This window comes from Ascaphus truei, chromosome 6, assembly GCF_040206685.1.
Source record: "Ascaphus truei isolate aAscTru1 chromosome 6, aAscTru1.hap1, whole genome shotgun sequence".
NCBI classification, from domain to species: Eukaryota; Metazoa; Chordata; class Amphibia; order Anura; family Ascaphidae; genus Ascaphus; species Ascaphus truei.
Genome location: NC_134488.1, coordinates 74,132,667 through 74,154,900, shown reverse-complemented (window position 1 = coordinate 74,154,900; position 22,234 = coordinate 74,132,667). Strand labels below are relative to the sequence as shown.

The 22,234-nt window shown below is 42.3% G+C and overlaps 1 protein-coding gene across 1 annotated transcript; it reads left to right on the top strand.

Moving 5' to 3' along the window:
• The first annotated feature begins 8,669 nt into the window (after positions 1 to 8,669).
• LOC142498113 (uncharacterized) lies at positions 8,670 to 19,159 on the top strand. The gene is made up of 4 exons (XM_075606617.1): positions 8,670 to 8,740; positions 16,052 to 16,239; positions 17,636 to 17,713; positions 18,079 to 19,159. Exons 1-4 carry the CDS (start codon positions 8,670 to 8,672, stop codon positions 19,131 to 19,133), a joined length of 1,392 nt encoding a protein of 463 aa, XP_075462732.1. The 3' UTR covers positions 19,134 to 19,159.
• The last annotated feature ends 3,075 nt before the right edge of the window (positions 19,160 to 22,234 follow it).

Genomic DNA, 22,234 nt, shown 5'->3' with positions numbered 1-22,234 from the left:
TGCACCATAAATCTCATGATAACTGCCCAAACATGCGATAATGGCTTTTCACGCCTCTCATCCATCTTGCATAGGGCTTCCTCTCATCCTGTCTCGCACTTTAACCCTATTTTATGTAGATATGTATTTGGAATTTATGAACAGTATAGGGGCAGTTTAACTTGGCTCAAAAACATTTTGTTATTAGTTGGCCAATGCAACAGCTTTCTTAAGCCCTATTCTTGGGTAACCCATCCTCACTTTTTGTTTCTTGAGCAGTTAGGTTTTATTTTCAGTGGAGACTCTGTAAAACAGACCTGTTATACAGATGCAGCGGCCGTTATTGAAAAACTTCACGCGTTGTATACCTCGGAATACCCATGTGATGGCGCACGACTTCTTCCAACCGTACCGCCTTTATACGCGAGTGCAGAAAATGGCATTTTAGTGTTCTGGCTTTTAAACACCTGAAATTGACACAGAAACACAGTACTGTATACATTACAATTCATTGCATTTAATTGCACACAATCCATGAAGTTCATACAAAGCAACTGCGATAAACACGTGTGCCTGGGGCGATTGGCCGCGTAAATGCCTCGTGGAGTACAGCAGCGCACACGAAAACGGCGCCGTGATTTGTTCGAATAACGGCCGCTGCATCTGCACATTAACTATTTTGTCCCCCCTTGTCCAGTTTGGTTTCACCCACACAATTACATCATAACTTTTGCATGCAGAGATATCAACTTGGAAGGTCTCAACCCAGTGACATTTGATGGTTCTAGACCAAAATTACTTCTATCGGTGAAACTCTGTTGAAGTCTATGGGACTTCTGAACCTCAAATTACACCAAATCAGTGACACTCCAAATCATGGAGAGTTCACATTTCTGTGCATGGTCTTAATCCCTTTGCTGCAAGTGGTACTGCAAAAAATCACCAAGATTTAAAGCATTAAATATGTCCTTTTAATTTGACAATATTATAGTTGGGAGGTTGGAAATGCCCCACTTATTAAACTGTAATCTGAGAAACACATTTCTTTAGGAACAGTCTCATGTAGACGGTTAAAAAAAAATGCATTTTTAGTTTAAACTGCATTTGCATCCTGGACCCTCATCTCATTGTGAAATCATTCAATAGCTTTTTGTTTTTGAAAAATACTGATGTAAAAACATATTTGCTAGGGTCCATTAAATATACCCAATATTAAAATTTTCTAAAAACGACTTCATAACTCAACCCTAATCATCTTTGAAATTTATATACATTCCTTCCTCGGTTAGATATGATCTGTGTAATGCGGCAGGCATAAGCTTATGGGGATCCATGTTAAAATGGATAAGACGTAAAGAGTGACACACTGTGCGCATTGGCACGTCATTACCCAGAATACCTGGCTGCAGTGGAAACATTGTTTGCTACGTGATAATGGGGAAACACGGTTGCAGACCTGTCTGAAACATGCAAATGCAAAACAACCATTACAATGGAAGAGAATATATTGTATTATGAGTCATTGAAATCTATTGTTGCTTCAGTATATGTTGCTATGTGGGACTCATTCTTTAATGTATAGTAGACTCACATTGCTATCTTCTCAAATCATCCCCCTATTTACTAGACATCCATGTTATATTGACAGACAGACAGACAGACAGACAGACAGATAAGATAGTGTATATACTTAAGTGCTAAAAATAATATAACCGTGACAGAAATCTGTGCAGTGCAGAATAAAGTTCGTATGACAGCTAATAAAGTAATCTATATCTAGCTTGATCCATGTATGTAAATATCACCTAGGGTAAGATGATGCCCTGTAAATCTTGAGTGTGTATTGTAAAATGTATGAGGTCATCACATTCTAAGGGTGGTGTGCACAAAACAGTAATCAAACATAGAGGGAAAGCGTCAGATGCTCCAGAGGAATGAGGTTTTAGGTGCCAGTGTTGTCCAACTCCATTATCACAGGCAATAAAGGTGTGGCACTTAAGTGATAGTACAGAACTTTCAAGGACATGAGGCACATAAATGAAGTACTCAGTAAATATAATATGATTTGGTGTATTTTTAACAACAGGGCTCGCACGTGTGGTCATATATGAACAATATGAAGGCAGTTCATTTGTATGGCAACTTGCCTCACTGTAGCTGTTTACCTGTGGAGCAGCCTGTGCTTCTCCCACTGGCAACTGATTATCTTCATCTCAAGTGCAGAGAAGAAAGCAACTGTGGCAGCAAAGGAATTTACAGTATGTTTAATAGGGACATTGACAAGTTCTATTCTGTCTGAATTACCATGCATTAAAACACAACGTGTGCTTTGTAAGAAATGTACAAATACTGCATGTACAGATTCAAAGGATGCATTCTAGCATGTGGATTTATTTATCAATATTGCTACACAAATCAATGGAAAGTACATGATATGTTATAAGAAGGACATTGCTTACTTCTTACATTGCAACCCATTAGGTTTAGGTTTCTGACTGACATTCAAATTTGGACTTATTAAAAAAAAACAAAAAAAAAAAACAGTTGCCCACCTGTTCTTTGTATCGGTTTTACATGCCGGAGGAATGGAACAAAAATAGCATGAGAAAATGTGCAATATATTTCAAAAATGCCTGAGGCTGGTAATTCTGTGGTTAGGGAAAGTATTGCACAGTTTGTTATGTGTTATTATTTTTGTATTTGTTGATTAAAAAAAACATTTAATTTCAGCTCTGAAAAAGTAGTTGTCTACAACAGCTAAACCTGCACAATTTGACAAATATCAAGTCTTGGAGAGGACCTGTTTTTGGCAATCCTTATTTGATGTTGCTGAAAACATGAAAATAGCCTTCCCTTGTATGCTGCTAAACTGTCATCATACTTGGAGTCATATTACATACAATATGTTTACCAGCTTTGAAGTGTGAGAATGTTAATATTTGTTTAAATTGTTTTACCTGCCCTAATAAAACACCATACGTTTGCATTTTGATATATACAAAACAATATGGCTGTTTTAGTCAAAACTGGCAGAATTTTGTGGTTTCCTACAGTAAATCAATTTTCTTTTTCATGGCCATTTGTCAAAAATTATTTGACATTGGTAGTTGAATCTGTTTTTGCCTTGGGTACTAAAACATAAAAAAACCACATCACTCATGTATAAATTGTGCCTACATTGTTCAAACATGTACCTCTTGTTCCCTGTCTGTGAGGGACTTTAGTGTTATGAAATGAGATGAAGCGTTCTGCTCAGGAATGTTATAGTGAAGGTCTCATTGGGGGTAAACTGTGGCAGATTGTACTAAATACCTGCATACAATAGCTTTCAAATAAGAGAGTGCCCAAAACCTTCAATCAAACTTACGCAAATACAACGCATACACAAATCACAAACAGTCAAACAGATTTTTCTTTATTAGGGTGAGACAGAACTCCTCTAACAAAATAAGCACACCATCATATTTTTTGTAATGTTTCTCCCTGCCTCTATTAATTTTACAATTAACCCCCACCCCCCTTCACACTGCTTATGGATGTATGGTCTTATTTCTCACTGTTCCTTTCATCCATTTATTAAGGCAGCCATTAGGCTTTGCTGGGCCCAAGGCGGCCCGCCCAAGGTGGCCGTTTTGCTTGCCTTTCCCTAAGGCTGGCCCATGTCTGTTTATTTACTATTCGCTCTACCATTCCTTTCCTACTCATCTGTTTAGATTATCTTAGGTTTTTTTTGGGGGGTGGGGGGTTACATCTGTTTAACTCATGTAATATGTTGATAATCAGTATTACTGACCTGAGGAAGAGAGAAAACTCTCAAAAGCCTGTCTTATAATATCTAGTGTTAGTCCAAATAAAAAAAGGTATCACCTAATGCTGAAGTACTCATTTGCTCTGAACTCTCCAAAAAATAAGATGACCATTGTCCTATTATTGGTTATACAAAACAGAATGTTTACCCTTCTCGTACCAGGTTTGTTTCTCTGGAAAATAATGACATTAAGTCCTTAGGAAAAAGTACAATGTGTTTTACATCCGTGTCTTTATGTTACGGAACACAAACTAAAAGCACTCGCATTGTTATAAGGACCGAAGTTCCGAATCTGGAAATGAGTGGAAGGTGTAAGTCTAACTAGTCTCAGTGAGTTTGTGTACCTCTTTGTTTTTTTAATGGGGGGAGAAAATGCTGCCAGTTACTTTTCTCACTATGATGGTCTGTTTTGGGGGTATTGTTTCTTTTCTTAAGCTGCTACAGTACCTTCCGCTAAGAAGTTCTACGGAAAAAGGCCTGGAGCGATTTTCTTTTGAAAGGCTGCCCTGTCAATGACAAACAATTTTCCGATAACATAAAGACTCCACCCTGTTACACAATGAATGGAGCAAGTTTGGTTGGTATGCATTGATGAAGTACAGCTGTGGAGGGGTATTTTACTAGAGAGATTAGCCCTCTAAGATTATTGATTTTATGCCTTATTGTCATTACCATACGAGCAATTAGATGGCACACTGAAGAGACCTTCTAAACTTAGTAGGACTTTCTAATTTACCCAGATAAGGCAGAGTTTATGCAGAAGTGATACTGGGAATAAGCATTAAGACAGCAAATGTTTCAAGTAGCTCCAAGCAGATAGGAGTAGATCTTTTATTTATTATATTGTCTATCTGCTGTGCTTTGTTTATTAAGTGTAAGTAAATGACATGCAGTTATCCTGGCTTCCCAGCTTATCAGTCTTCCTGATTGTACAGTGGTTATTGGTCAAAGGTCAGGATTCATTGAGCCGTAATGTGGGATATTGCATCCTGATTCAGCGGCAAATGCCATTGATTTGAAGTATCAAGTACACATTGGGGGTTATTCATTAACGGCACTATCGCATTATGGGAGTTTCAATGCAATAGTGCTGTGTGTGTGTGTGTGTGTGTGTGTGTGTGTGTGTGTGTGTGTGTGTGTGTGTGTGTGTGTGTGTGTGTGTGTGTATGTATATAGTAGATGGTGCAGAACAATAGGCACTCTGTCTGGTTGAAACAATGTGGGTGCAAATCCTGTATGGTATAAAATAGGCAATGCGATACCGTTTGAAGACGAATATCAGAGGCAGCACTCCAGGTAAAGAGTCAAAAGAAATTTGTATTAACAAGACATCTTATCCAACGTTTCGGTCCTCGTGCGGTCCACATCACCTTGAGAAAGGTCCTGCAGGAGGACCGAAACGTTGGATAATATGTCTTGTTAATACAAATTTCTTTTGACCACTTACCTGGAGTGCTGCCTCTGATATTCGTCTTCAAACGGTATCGTATTGCCTATGTGGCTATGCACCTTAACCCTGGCTGTGCTCAAAGCTGTGACCATGCAGCAAGCTTAAGCCTATAGGGAACCATGTTAAAACTGGTTTTTGAAGCAAAAAGTGGCAGTGTGTGCTCATTTGCATGTCATTTCCCAGAATCCCTTGCTGCAGTGGAAGTGCTGTGTGCTGGGTGATAATGGTGAAAGGCGGGGTTGCAGACCTGCCTAAGACATGCAGATGAGCATACAGTTGTATATATATATATTGATACTTTTGATAGATTGCAAAGCATTCAAGGTCCCTCCGCACTGATGGGGTTAAATGGTTGAAATAATAATTAGATGAATAGCACGTTACTGGACATCAAATTTCAAGTCAGATACAGTTTAACAGGAATTTGCAAAAATTGGCTTAACATGCTGGAGAACAATATTACTAACTGAAATCAGTAGCTGACAGCAGTGAGTACACTGGGACAAAGAGGAACAGCTTTGTTTTGTGTCCAACCCTCTGAGTTTTTATTTTGTTTGTTTATTTTCTACGTTTATGGCCCTTATTCTGTAATGTGTGACGTGCTATCCCATGAAAAGCCCCATTAAAGTCACTGGGACCTTTCATGTGATAGCACGTCATCTGCGCTGTCACACCTGTGCTCCCTCCTCTCCCTCCTCCTGTCGGCATCTGGATCCAACTTCCGTCTGACTGGAGAGTGGAGCTGGAGGAAGGAGCGTGGGCCCCCCCTCATCCAGCTCCTCTCTCCTCCAGCTCCCCCCTCCTCCAGCTCCCCCCTCCCCCAGCTGCCCCCTCCCCCAGCTGCCCCCTCCCCCAGCTGCCCCCTCCTCCAGCTGCCCCCTCCCCCAGCTCCCCCCTCCTCCAGCTCCCCCCTCCCCCAGCTGCCCCCTCCCCCAGCTGCCCCCTCCTCCAGCTGCCCCCTCCCCCAGCTGCCCCCTTCCCCAGCTGCCCCCTCCTCCAGCTCCCCACACCGGTCGGGCGGAAGTTGGATCCCGGTGCCGACAGGAGGGAGAAGCTGGAGGATGGGGGAGTTGGAGGCATGGGGAGCTGGAGGAGGGGAGAGTTGGAGGAGGGGAATGTCAGAAGCATTATATTGCCGCTTTCCAGCAGTGAAACTGTTAAACCAGGCATACATAATAAGGTAGTATGATAAAGGGGCTACATCTTTCTTTAAAACTAATATTGTAGTTCCAAAGGGAAGCATAGCATCTGAAACAAATAATATCTATAAGTGTTCATATTTCAACTAACATGGCTCCTACTTCTCCATGTCCCAATGTACAGTAGCCTGAAGCCAGACATACACACCTGATTTCACCCATGCCTCCCTGTCATCTCTTCCCCTGAAAGTGTGTTAGCCCTATAATTTTAATACTGACTAATCTTAAAACTTACCCCACAAATCAAGCATCCCAATAGCCTGCACTCATGATTACTGTCCCACACTCAGTCACTCCTACCACCCATTGTGACCAAGCACTACCATCCACAGCACTTATTCCCTCACCTGCTGTCTCTGTAAGTTCCCCATCAAACCTCTTAGATTGTAAGCTCTTCGGGGCAGGAATTTCCTTTCCTATTGTCTGATTTTGCTGCACTTATTGTATTATTATAATTCCCTGTACTGTATTCTTTGTGAAGCGCTGAGTACACTTTTGGCGCTATATAAATAAAGACATACAATACAATACAATGTATGGCAGAACTGAATAAATAGTTTTATATTAGAAACCACTATTATTTAAATCAGTCTATTTATATAGATTGCTGCCTTGTAAATATTCAACTGATGATCTGCGGGCCAAGTGCAGCCCACGAAAGGCCTTGATGTGGCCCTGGAACTCTCTGTGCCTGATCCTTTCATAGTAGTTGCGTAGGCAGCTAAGTGCTGTTTATCCCCCTGAAACTCACTTGTAAATCAAGATCACCAAAATATATGTGGTACAGATGTTATCAGTGATTGCATTGTGTTAAAATAAAATAATGTTTAAGCCTGTGTAGCCCTCTTTCCTGCTGATATAAAGAGACTACTGGTGCTGTGTGTACCTGCTGGCTCAGCGAGATCTGGGCCTCCGCTAACTTGGTGCCTGGGATAATAATAGGTTCTTGGCAGCGCCTCCACCTACCCAGGATCCCCAATAAGTGAGATTCCCCTAGGTAAGAATAATGATAACACACCTCAACGTTGTAACCTTTTACAAACCTTAGCTTACACCTATTAGGAATAACACACATACAATAATGGATATGAATAGCTGATATTCAGTACTGTACACCTGTGGCCTGGCCACTCTCCTCATAGAGTAATGTCACTTCCCCCACCGCGTGCACCCCACACCGTATCCAATATATATACTCAGTCCCTTGGTCACTCCACCCAGTGTCCCCAAAGAACCCTCCCCCAAGGCGGGATCAGCGCCTGATGGTATCGGTGTTGGTGCACTTATTAAATACCTTCCGGTTACTCCTGCAGCCGGCAACAGACTTCAAAAAGGATCCGCCGATCCAGCGTAGTCTCTCACGAGTTGGTGATGTCCAGCAGCTTGAGCCCAAACCACTGTTCACACACCGCAGCTCAGGAAACACTGTGGGGCTTATGCAGAGAGGTACGGTAAGGACAAATTCGGCAGGTTTACGGCAAAAATGTCCGCATTAAAAGAGTTAGTGGCGAGAACGTGGCGGGACAAGTCAAATTCGCCAGACGGGTGGCGAGAAGCGTGAGTTCGCCATTGTTAAAACACGCACGATTCCAGTAGCTCCGAAGCGCATGAACGCACCAATCGGAGCTACTATATGGCGCGTTTGGGTTACATTTTGCCCGCCAACAAAAGTTGGCTTTATTGTGTCCAAATAACACGCGCCTCAGAATGGCGTGAAACTCGCCAAATTAACAATTTAATGCACACCGGGCTACCGAAGTACCCTGCATAGGACTAAAATAAAAGCCAATCCTGTGGCGAATTTATGCCTTTCCGGTACGTACCTCTCTGCATAAGCCCCTGTATCTGATACTACAGTAAGGGAATAGGATGTCTCTTTCTCTAGGGCTTTCCCTGCAGCACCACAAGCTAATGGTGACTCAGGGTCTGCACTGGGACTGAGGGGAAATCTGGCCTACGCAGGTGGGTCACTGGCCCCCTGCACACACACAACCTCTCCCCTTGCTCCTCTGGCTAGCGTGGTCTCTCCCCCACGCTTCCCTTTCCTGCCTGCCAGCAACCCTGCACTCCTATTCGTTCCCTGGTATCAGGTGGCTCTGCTGAGGCTCATGGGAATTGTAGTTTAACTGCAGAGCCTCCGGGTGATTGGCCAGCCGTTCGCGCGCTTACTCTGCGCATGCGCGAACTCTCCGTGCCTCCGGTCGCGCAGGGGTATTGCGCAATGCCCTACAACATGGCGGCGCGCTGTGCTATCTGGCCCGCCGCGGAACCTCCGGATACTCTCAGCACACCCCTGCAACGGAGGTACAGAGGGAAAACAGAACACCCCTACACCTAAATGTATATACAATTACATTTAGATATACACAGTCTAAGCAAACTCGAAACGAAAATCCACTGCAATCAAAAACATTTGAAGCCTGGGAAGTGTGTGTGTGTGTGTGTGTGTGTGTGTGTGTGTGTGTGTGTGTGTGTGTGTGTGTGTGTGTGTGTGTGTGTGTGTGTGTGTGTGTGTGTGTGTGTGTGTGTATATATTTATTTATTTTTCTTGCACTTTCTGTTTTTTTAACAAGTTTCAGCTGCACTGAAGCTCAGACATAGCACATGTAGTGCTTCTTAATGTTAACCCCTTAGGCACCACATACATGACACGCACCCCATCCTATTGGCTATATTATTGTTTTGTTGCCTCTTTTTCTCTATGCAGTGGAAGAAATAGAAAAGACACAGTATAAAATTGGTAGTGTAGGACATGCGGAGGGGTCATACTTTCATGTGGTTGCAGGATTGACATGTTTTGGCCAAAGGATTGAACTAAATGGCCGGCCCTTATGACAAGAATAAACAGAGAATAAACATGAACAAAATAATTTGCGATATTGGATGTAGCATTTGGCGTTCCTTGTCTATTGTTATAAAATGATATTACATTAGGATGGTGGTACTTCTACTCCTAAATGTCTTATGATCTGGCCCCTTTGGAGAACTAGTTGACGAGCCCTAATTTACAGACTTTCCCAAATTATTAATGCTACTTGCACTGATTATTTCCTATACGGAGAGTTTGGATTGGAGATAACTTCTAGGTTTGCTATTGCAAACAATTAGCCAACGCTACTACAGGTGCGCCGACGAGTATTCTAAAACTTGCCTCAAACTTGCCTTGGAAAATCTGGGGCTCTCACCAGGTACATGCTGGGTACATGCTGGGTACATGCTGGGTACATGCTGGGTACATGCTGGGTACATGCTGCAAACATTTCAGTGACATTTCTGCAGAGACTAATGGCCCATCGGATTAACACAGCAGGGGTCCCTGGCAGTCCCATTCAGTTTGAATGGGACTGCCAGGGACCCCCGCTGTTAATCTGATGGGCCATTACTCTCTGCAGAAATGTCACTGAAATGTTGCAGCATGTACCCAGCATGTACCCAGCATGTGCCCAGCATGTACCTGGGTCTTGTTGAGGATTGCACCAGGTTTGTTTTAGAATACTCGTCGGCACTACAGTATGCTATTCGTCCTGCCATCACCATTTATTAATAACGCCCCCACATATTCCATAGCGCAGGACAATGGGGAGTGAAGCTATTAATGATAAAATTACATTAAAAGTACATTAAACACTCGGGAAGCGCTATCCCTCACACATACACTATTACTTGTGGACACTCAGGGGTTAAGTGCCCAGGCACGTCCGTACTGGAAGGACAAAGGGGAGATATTATGTGGGGTGATGCAATGAGTTATATGTGGGGAATGTGTTATGGTATATGCAACATACATGCCTAGTAAATACTGTTCATATACAACTGTGTGCATTTACTTGGTATGTTGGTTCCGGTGAGGGAATACTCCCACCACACTGGGATCCCTTATGGAGGCGCTGCACCGTGCATAACTGTATGCCAGGCTCCCAGTGGTTGGAGGCTCAGGCCTCTTGTTAGCCACACAGGTAAAAGCAGCACGCGTAGTCCCGTACCCCGGGGGTACAAGGGCTACATATGTCTTTATTTATATAGCGCCATTAATGTACATAGCGCTTCACAGTAGTACTACACGTGACAATCATATAAATATCAAATAATACAAATAACATGTCATGGGAATAAGTGCTTCAAACATAAAAGTAACATTTCGGAAGAGGGGTCCCTGCTCCGAAGAGCTTACAATCTAATTGGTAGGTAAGAAGAACGTACAGTGACAGTTGGAGGGCGTTCTGGTAAGTGCATCTGCAGGGGGCCGAGCTTTATGTATCATGTATAATATTAGCCGCGTTGCTACTCATATGCTTCTTTAAGCAAGTGGGTCTTAAAGGTGGATAGAGAGGGTGCTAGTCGGGTACTGAGGGGAAGGGCATTCCAGAGTTGTTGGGCAGTCAGTGAGAAAGGTTTAAGGCGGGAGAGGGCTTTAGATACAAAGGGGGTAGAGAGAAGACATCATTGAGTAGAACGCAAGAGTTGGGATGATGCATAGTGAGAAATTAGGGCTGAAATATAAGGAGGGGCAGAAGAGTGTAAAGCTTTAAAAGTGAGGAGGATAATTGAGTGTGAGATGCGGGATTTGATAGGAAGCCAGGGCAGTGATTTCAGCAGGGGAGGCGCTGAGACAGATTTAGGAAAGAGTAGAGTGATTCTGGCAGCAGCGTTTAGTATAGATTGTAGGGGAGACAGGTGAGAGGCAGGAAAGCCGGACAACAGGAGGTTACAGTAATCGAGACGGGAGAGAATGAGGGCCTGAGTCAGAGTTTTAGCAGTCGAGCAACAGAGGAAAGGGTGTATCTTTGTAATATTGTGGAGGAAAAAGTGTCAGGTTTTAGATACGTTTTAATCTGAGAGGAGAATGTGAGAGAGATGTCGAGTGTGACCCCTAGGCAGCGTGCTTGGGCTACTGGGTGAATAACAGTTCTTCCAACAGTAATGTGGAAGAAAAAACTAAACAAACAACAACAATATTATACCCTCTACAAGCGCTAATCTACAATGTGCAAATGAACACAAATTAAAGTGAACATACAATATGGTGATACACAAATGTGAACACTCAATAAATGTGAGCACCACTCATATGTGGTGTTGAGAGCTGCCAAGGGGACTAATAAACAGATTATTCCCAACCTGTGAAGATATATGCAAATACAATATAAAAGTTCCCGGCGCTAAAAATATCCAAGATACTGTAATCCAAACGAAAGTCCCAGATGAAGGTTTCTGATGGATGGTATATGGAATCCCCTGAGGAAGTGAAGCAGAGTCACGAAACGCGTAGGGAGGAGGAGCTTAGTGTTTGAGCTGGTCCAGCCACCATAGTCCAACTGATGCTGTGAGAGCGCCCTGCACCGTCCTACCGCTGACGTCATCGGTTTGGGAGTTGCAGAGATCGCCATTCAGGAGGGCTCTCAAGCGTGCATCAGGCTGTTGACAAGTCGCGGACAGCATTCGTGAGTCATATTGTCACCCCCCTTCTATTGTAAGTGAGGGTGATTTGTGTTTTAAAGTTTTTATTAAAGTGTGTACGTATTACATCATTTGTGTCATCTTTCTGTTCCTGTATGGACATGCCTTGCCTGCGTCCCCTGTGAGTGCTGTTCGCTGCATGGAATAAGAAAGGACTGCTGCCAGTCACGTGGGATCCGTGAACTACCGAGGCGGAGTAAAGACACAGTTACAGATTCTCTCCCATGAATACACAAGTTTACATCTTGTAAGTGGGGTTTCTATGTCCGTTGGTACTGATTGGGGTCAAGAGTAGTTGCATACTGCGCAATTGGTGTGTATCTGTTCTGTCTCCCCATAATCACTGTGGACATCACTAAGGGATTCAACAACACCCTGGGACTCTGTCTATATTCCATATACCATCCATCAGAAACCTTCATCTGGGACTTTCGTTTGGATTACGGTATCTTGGACATTTTTAGCGCCGGGAACTTTTATTTTGTATTTGCAGTAATGTGGAAGGAGGAATTAGGGTCAGGTTTGGGAGGAAGTATGAGGAGCTCTGTTTTTGCCATGTTAAGTTTAAGTCAGTGGAGGGCCACCCAGGATGATATAACAGAGAAAAATTCAGAAACTTTGGTCTGTACAGCAGGTGTAAGGTCAGGGGTTGAAAAGTAAATTTGTGTGTCGTCAGTATAGAGGTGATATTTAAACCCAGGAGATGTGATTAGGTCACCTAGAGAAAGTGTGTACAGAGAAAAGAGAAGAGGTCCCAGGACAAAGCCCTGTGGTACCCCAACAGAGAGATCAATAGAGGAGGAGGAGGTGTTAGCAGAAGAGACACTGAAAGTACGATGGGAGAGGTAAGAGGAGATCCAGGATAGAGCTTTGCTACGAATACCAAGAGTATGGAGAATGTGAAGGAGAGAGGGTGGTCCACGGTCTCAAATGCTGCAGAGAGGTCGAGTAATATGAGCAGAGTGTAATGACCTCTGTCTTTGGCAGCATGGAGGTCATTAGTTATTTTAGTGCGGGCTGTTTCAGTCGAGTAAGCAGTGCGGAAGCCAGATTGTAGAGGGTCTAGGGGAGAATAGGTGTTGAGAAAGTGGAGCAAGCGAGAGGAGAGGACGTTCAAGGAGTTTAGAGGTGTAGCGGGGGGCCCCCTGGCTACTATTTTACCCAATGAGCTGGCAGTAAACCCTGGTATTCACAGGCTTGCCAGTGGTTGGTAAGGGGTTTTTCCCTTCACCTTTGGTACTGCACTTGAGTGACAGCAGAGGGTGGCACATCCTGTTGTAGCTGGGACAACGGGGTGCCCACCATCTGGCTATACTTAAGGGCAGGACCGCCCTAAATTTGGAGTTTGGCCCTTCCTCCTGAGGAAGGAAGGTCACATGACTGGGAGCCTGAGATTGGGACCTACCCATGTGCTCTTCCTTGCGGGGAGGAGTGAGTGCGATTATACTTCTGCCTCCGCTATGGAGGTGGGGAAGAGTTAGGATGGCTGCGGGTGCCCTTGGCCTGCAGTGACGGTCCAGGGACCATCTCCAGTGAGAGCTGATCTAAGGTGACTGTATCCGGCAGAAGACTGCTGCATAGCTGTTGTGTTGATGCAAAGTGTGTAGTAATAAACCGTACCTGTTTGCAATATCTCCGGCCTGGTGTGTGATCTAACTGGGGGGAGAGGTACAAGTTCTACCGTGGGAGATCATCTCCATATCCCTGGAGCCTACGGCAGATGGAGGCGCTGCACTGCTAAGTATTATGTGGGGTATGGACCCCAGAAGCCTGTTCCTGTGTCCCAAAGTCATCACGGACAACTCAGCCCTCTTGTTATGTAATGGCCCCTATCTGCGATTGGGGGGGAGGGAACACCGTTACAGAGGCAAAAGGCAGGAGGGAGACAGGACGATAGTTAGAAAGACAGGTAGGGTCAAGCTTGCTGTTTTCTGAGTAATGGTATAACTGTTGCATGTTTGGAGGAGGCTGGAAAGGTACCAGAGTAGAGGGAGGAGTTAAAAATGTGTGTGAGCGTAGGGATTATAGTAGGAGCAAGAGGTTTTAGGAGATGGGAGGGAATGGGGTCAAGAGGGATAGTGGTAGAGGGAGAAGAGGAGATCAGCAGTGACACATCCTCCTCTGAGACAGTGGAAAAAAAGTCAAGGATTGCAGGAGGAGAGTTAGGAAACGGTGTAGGATGGGAGGAAGAAACAGAGGGGATGTTCTGACATATGGATTCCACCTTTTCCTTAAAATAGTCAGCAAAGTCCTGCGGTGACATACAGTAGTGCCCTTATCGGCACAATCACACTTTAATGACTAATTTTCTAAGATAAGAAGCCCTTCCTGGGGAGAGTTGTTGACTCAGGTTTCCAATGCAGCTGGTGATCAGGTCCAGTACTCAATAGCTATGCTGTCAGACAACCTAGGGGGATGTGCAAATGATACTTTCTAACCGAAACTTCCATTGTGTTCAGGCTAAAAGAGGCCCACCTAAGAACTTAGCAAATAAGAGGTGGAGGAAATGCCCAGTCACCTCAGGATATTTACCTTAGTTCTTGTTAGAAAATTCCACCCATTTTGTTCATGTTTGTATTTCTTTTGCAAACATTTGATTTACCCTGATAAGGATAACTTGAACAGATTAAGGGCCTCATGTGAAATCGGCAATCTTACCGATTAGTCATGTTATTGGCGATTTTTCCTCTCCGTATGCAGTAAGTGCCGAATACATTCAAAATCAACCCGAAAACAAATCCGCCCACTCTCACGATGATTAGCCGATCACACACAGGTGTATCGGCGTGCGTGGCGCGGTGCTGTTAGGTTGCCCAATCACAAATCTTGCTGAATCAGGCGAAACAAGCATGTTTTTGATTGCGCGCCATATTTAAAGGCAACGTGTACTGCTAATCATTCTCTGTGTTGTTGGGAGTGAGAGAGAGAGAGACGCACAGAGCTGGACGATTGAAGATTTGCATATTGACTGAGAGACTTGTTGTGTATTGGGTGAGCTTTGTCCTTTGTTGTTTTGTTTACATCTTTGTCTTGTTTTATATGTGGAAGTGTTTCGTGTGATTGCCTGTACATTTATTGTCTGTTTTTTGTGAGTGCTGGAAGTATGCCCGCAAAGCGTGGGAAGAGTGATGCCGGTGGGAGTGGGAGTGCTACTCGTGCGAGTACGCGTCGGAGTGAACGTACTGTTCAGGGGAGTGATGTTGCTGAGAGTGAGAGTGGTGTTGCAGGGAGTGGGAGTGCTGGTGCTGCGAGTGGTGTTGCTGGGAGTGGGAGTGCTGTTGCTGGGAGTGGGAGTGCTGTTGCTGGGAGTGGGAGTGCTGTTGCTGGGAGTGGGAGTGCTGGGAGTGCTGGTGCTAGGAGTGTGAGTGCTGTTGCTAGGAGTGGGAGTGCTGGTGCTAGGAGTGGGAGTGCTGGTGCTAGGAGTGGGAGTGCTGGTGCTGGGAGTGCTGCTGGTGGCGCAGTTGCAGATGGGGTGGATGGTGGTGGCGTGCTTGCTGGTGGGCAGCTTTTGGAGGCTCTTCCATTGGAAGAAGGAGAGTCCAGTCAGCACCAGCCAAGCTCTGACCCTAAACCTGCTCGGAAGAAACGTGTGGAGAAGCCACGTAATCCTCGCTTCATTGACCAGGAAAATACAGCTCTTGTCACTGGCATTCTGGAGCACTATGACAGTATATATGGACATTTACTAGGTAAGTGTACCTTTACATTTATTATTCAAATACATGTGATCCTAGGTCATCTGAGTTTTGTTCATATGCAAATATGGGTTCACAATATCTTTCTATGTTAATTAGTCTGGAAACACAGCTTTTTATCATGCCTTACAAGGACAACTAAACACAGGCGGTCAATTTGCCATAACTGCATACAATATGAATGCAAGCTTGCTTACATGTATAGGTTTAGTAGTGAATGCTCATGTGCTTCACATATTACACATAAAACAGCATGTTTGCTATCTCTTGGAACAGCTAGCAGTGTAGGAAACTGGTGCTTATATTATTATTAATTTACCTCATATATTTTATATGTTTTTCAAGGGCGGACAAGTTCAGCAAGCAGAAAAGAGATGTGGGACACAATAGTCATTGGTGTCAATGCGTGTGGGAATCATGTGAGGGACAAGCGGAGTTGTCACAAGAGATTTGATGATATTAGGTCCAAATTGAAAAAGAAAATACAACACCAACGCGTGCATGCTACTGGCACTGGAGGTGGGCCCACACCACAACGTCTCATATTAAGTCCATTGGAGGAGCTGCTTCGGGCAAAATTACTTCCCGTCGTCGTGGAAGGCTTACCTGGTGACCGTGATATAGGAATTTACCCCTCACAATTTCCACCAGGTGAGAAATATTACTGTACTAGGCGTGTCGTTGCTTACAGTTATTTTGCATAGTTACACTGCTTTTTATACTGTCTTCACAATATAAGCATACCTGCATCTATATATGTATATGTCTGATTCTGTATATATATATATCTCAAAATAGACATATATGTTGTACTCCTACTAAAAGCAGTAACTAATATAGCACGTGCCATTGCGTGCTCATTTACATGTGAATTCCCAAAATGCATTGCTGCAGTGGAAGCAATTGATGGTGGGCGAAGATGGGGAACAACAGGGTAGTACACATGTGTAACACATGTTAATGAGAAATTATTACTAGCTACAGGTACAGAACAGAAATATGTAGAATATTATTGTGTATTTTATTTATTTTACTCCGACAAACATGACATTACTGCCTATTTTAAGCATGCATCAAATATATTGCATGCAACGGCCTACAAACATCACTTGCACTAACACATCTATAGTTGTTTATGAAAAGGTCCATTTTTACTTTAACTCATATACAGACAGCATAATGAGGCACACGTATCATATTTTATGTCATTGTTTTCATAACTTAAAAACTGCACACGACTATTTAGCTCATCTACCATTGTGTTAAAGCAGCTGCAATTAATATCTCATCACAGCATACACTTCAACAGAGGGGGTGGGGTTCAGCACACACACTAATTACTGCCTCATTTTAGGGTCAACTTAGTTCACACCATTTGCACCTGTTTCAAGTCATTGAAAGGTGTGGCTGATTAGGCTTTTTGGGGAAGGGAATACCGTTCTTACAACCTGACTAGCACAACTGAAGTTAATCACACTCATTTGAAAGCTTCACTTTAGCTACTAAATGCCCCAACAACTCATTACTTATCAAACCGTACGTCACACATTAGTTCACTCATATCTATAGTTGAACTACTACTATCAACGACACATTATCACACACTGCATGTGTTGTCTTGTTTAGTCACAGCCACATTCATGTGTGCCACATCTTATATTAATGTACCACACAGTACCTCTACCAAAAACAACACTTTGTGCAATATGACCACCTTCATGATAACCATTGTGAATGGTCATCTCATGATAGTTATGTACATTATGATACTGATATCACTACACAACATGATTTTTATGTTCAAATTTAATCTATTTATCCTCACGCATTACTGCAGGAACATAGTATGTTTTATGTTAGGGAACTCAAAAGTTCTAAGTACACAGGCATGTACATTGTTATTACAACTATTTATGTTCACTTTCACACACACATTTTGGGTTAAGGAAATGATGCTGTTAGGTACTCATAAATACAGAAAATACAATAACTGTTTGTTCAATATTTACACATGTAAATGTAAAACTTATGTTATTGTTATATATAGTTGCCCCTGAAGGACATGTGTCACCTGAGACTGAACAAGTGTCTTCACCTGGGTCAGCCAGCTCAACACACCTAGAAGGTGAGTGTATCAGTTGGTGGCCATATAATATGTGCTCTTCTATATGTTATGTTGTCATGTTCATTATTTGTTTTGCACATCTTCTTTAAATAGGATTACTTAGTGTCAGTGAAAATGAAGTGTAAGCCAACTTGTATTGTGTTAGTGATGTTAACTATCATGTAGGAGTTGTGAGTTTACAGCAAGTTTTCATTCACTCATATTTCATACTGAGTCCAAACATTATTCTTAAGTCAAGGTAGTTTTTAATGTGAGGTTATAAAACGTATGGAAACATGTTAGTTGTTACTTATGACACAGTACAATTACATAGTAACACAGCAGAGATTAACATGCCATTTAATAATGTGTACATTTATTTGTAGAACATGATGAAGAGGATTATGATGATGATGATGATGATGATGATGATGATGCCGCCGCCGCCATAGACACACAAATACAAGCAAGTGACCATGAAGAGGTTCCAATTGAAACTGTTTTACCGCCAAAACGTCCAGCAAATACCACATATGATGCAATTGTAGCTTCTGAGGGAAAAATTGTGGAAGCAGAAAATCGTCGCCATTCTGACCTGATGACAGTGCTGGAAAGGATGATTGCACTGCAGGAAGAAACAGTTTCACAATTGGCACATCTCCACAGAGTCTTCATTGAAGTGCCTAAACAGTTGCAAAAAATCAACACCTCATTCGAAGCATTAGTTGTTCAGCAAACACAAGCTAATTACTGGAGAATGACTAATGTACCACAATTCAACACCTCACAGCCAGGATCTGTTCATGCAGGTCAGTTTTCACCACATTCATCTGATATTCATTCACCAGGCCCAAATGTTACCGGTCAAGTAGCAGACATTGCTGTGCAGGTTCCTGACGACATCCTACCGCTGCCATCTGTACAAATTCAGCAGCTGACACCTACAAAGGAGGCCACAAAAAGAAAACACAAGCAGTTACTACTGACCAGTTTTTGGTCAAAAACAACAAAAGACACACATGAAACAGACCAACCATCACTTGTGCAGTGTCTACCAACTTGCTCACATGTGTCAGTGGGCACAAGCCCTGTCCGTGAACAGTCACTACCCAAAAGCCCTGTAGGTGAGTCACTGCCCAAAAGCCCTGTAGGTGAATCGCTGCCCAAAAGCCCTGTAGGTGAATTGCTGCCCAAAAGCCCTGTAGGTGAGTCACTGGCCACAAGCCCTGTAGGTGAGTCACTGGCCACAAGCCCCGTAGGTGAACAGTCACTGCCCAAAAGCCCTGTAGGTGAGTCACTGGCCACAAGCCCTGCCCGTGAAGTGCCAGAGGCCACTCAAAGTGGCTCTGTTGTGCCTAAAGTTGGTGGCAAAAGAAAAAGGAAAACTCAAGAGACAACAAGCAGGCCTGTTACTCGCTCGCAAAAGGAACAAAAAAAATAAATGTTATAATTCAGAAAATATGTCTTTGGCCTTGTTTTGTTGACTTCAGATTATCTAATTACTATTGTATGTATGCTGAAGACTGTGTTGTTTCCAAACTTTCAAGTATGTTTTTGTACACGTGAATTTTGGAAATGTTAACACTCCTAATTAATGAATAGTGTTATAAATATTTATGTTTTAATCGTCTGTTCAGTAATGGTCCACCAGGAGCCAGTTGCTAAGTTTAGAGAAGCTGACATTGACTTTGCAGCAAAACATTGCATTTGGGTGTGTTAATTGATGTAATCATTGCATGTGCATATTATTTTCATGCAATTATAAAAGCACCTATTTAACTGCAAACATCTTTCTTGTACGTGTACAGCAGGATTTTGTGTTAAATATTACTTACCTTTGGTGGCCATTGTAATGTTGTCCTTTAATCATTTATGTGTTCTTGTTTCAAGAACATCTCTGAATTGATACTAATATATATGTAGTATGTATTGATATATGCACACACACACACACACAGACACACACTGTGTGTGTGTGTGTGTGTGTGTGTGTGTGTGTGTGTGTGTATATATAGTACTATCTAAACTGGTATAGATGTATTTACAAAAAACATACACTTCATGCTTCCTTGTGAAAACACACTATTTTAATAATACAGGCCTAATGTTTGACAACTATACTAAGTGTGAGCCTCTAACATTATTGGGTGCAAACAAATGTTTATTACTTAATTCACTCATGTTTATCACCATTTAAATAGGTTTCATACAAGGCCTACTTACTGCCATCAATATGTTGTGTGTACTCCTGCAATAAAAAAAAAAAAAAAAGATACATTATATATATATATATATATATATATATATATATATATATATATATATATATATATATATATACATATATACATATAGTACAATATACACTTTATATATATATATATATATTTTTATGAGAGAGATATAATTATATATATATAGATACACACGTATTTAAACTCATGCAGACAGGTAGTTAACCAGAATTTCAAATACACACAAATGTATGTGGGAAAAAAACATTTCATTTTGCAGGTGTGTGTATTTACTGATATGGCTGTCTAAGCACTATTTTCACACACTGCTCTTTGTTATTTTGCAAGAAAACTCAATGTTACTGAAATAAGTGTAGGAATGTTTTCACAAACGAGATAAAAAAATGATACATGTTTTTCCCACATTCGCCTATCACTAACCACAAAACTTAAACCAATTAAAAGGACACATCCAATTGGCCTTTGAAATAAGGAGTAAAAGTAGTTACTTTTGTTGACCTTGAAAACGAAACACAGGAATTTGTTAGCCATTGAGCAGAATCATTTTGATGAGCAAAGAAGACAGAACTGCACACATCTTTTGTGCTACTCTGACATGGCTGATGAATTCGTTAACAATATGAATCCCCTCTTAGGTTATAAGTACATGGTTTCCGAAGCAATTTTAAACAGTCGCAGACACAAAGCAAGCACACGCCAAATCTATGATTTGATTCGAGCTAAATATCCTTATTACCAAGACCGTAGGCATGCGCGGAATTTTAATTCCTCAATAAGATTCACTTTATCAACTAATGACTTTTTTGAACGTGTGCAGGATAAGCTAGAACACACCTATGGTTTCTGGAAGATTGCAAAGGAAAAGCATTTTACCCTGAAAGAGGGCACATATATTGTTGTGAAAGGCATATTTATTCCTAATGCCAATAGCAATGGATCCGCTACTACTGTTCCGTGTGAATCGATACCTGCTGCAATATCTGCACCCTCCATTCCTGAAACCCACATTGTACAACAACAAAAGTACTATGATTATGTACCAAGCCTTTCAGCTGAAAATGCATTGGAATGGGAACCAGAAGAAATGAACCTACCTCCCGACCAATTGTTTGAAGAAAGCAGTGGCGATTCCTATGAGCGCTTCATGGAGGAGATGTGTGTCATACTGGATTCAGCGGGTGGGTCAAGCGTGGATGAAAATGCCTTGCATTTCTGGAGCGACCAGTTGCAGCCAGACGAACAGTTAATTCTAGAAGAATGGTAAATATAACAACCGTTATGCGTTGACTGTGCGTTTAAATGTTTTTTTTTTTTTTTTTTAACCACCATTTTCCCTTCCAATGCGTGGATACAGCGTAACATTGCAGACTGCATAACATGTAGCGATCACAAAGAAATTGTTGCCGAATACAATATAGTATAACCTGAAAGAGTAGTACACATTGCTGACGGAATAAATATACGTACTTTCCTATCCCTTTAACCATATTAGCAACATTTTACCATAACTCTAACACATACCTGTTTTGTTATCATGCTACATCTACAACATTTAAAAGCGGGTCCACCACGTATGACGTGGGACCCTTGTCATGGCCCAAGGCGTCCTTAAAAAGGGTTACGGATGTAAGTCCCGCCCCCAAGCGACGTGCGCGCCTCAAAGCCTATTGGCTGTCATGTTTTGTTATAGTAACGGTAACTGCAGTGTGTCATGTGTGCGGCTCAGTGTTTGTAGGCGTCAACTGGGCGTTAGCTGAATGTTAATTGAGTGGGAGGAGTGTTAGCGTGCGTTTCACGCTGGTTTAACATGACGTCACACGTATTGCATTTTCGCATTGTGTTATCGGCCGTCCTTTCTGTCCAAACACGTCTGTTTAAAAAGAATACAGATGTACTCGTTTAGAACGAATGTAGTTTCGTATTCATTGTATTTGAAATAAAGATTTTATGTTTAATGGTATTTTCAAGATGTATTGAACGCACAACGTACGCTTTGTTTTGCGCATGCGCTAACAGTTAGTGCAGCCAAGCGTGAAGTGCGTGCGCACACTAAGATGTGCGCGCACATTTTTCAGTATACAGGCAACGTTCACATCATATACATAGTTATGCCTGCTACAAATTTAAAGAAACATTACATACTGATGTACACTTGTACTTCTAACATATAAGTGAGTGACGTGTGTATGTACACAATCATATAGAGCTGTGTAATGCGTTGTCATGGATACATATATAGTAAGGTGCCATATTTGACCCTCATGTGTTTGCTGTATTTCAGAGATGT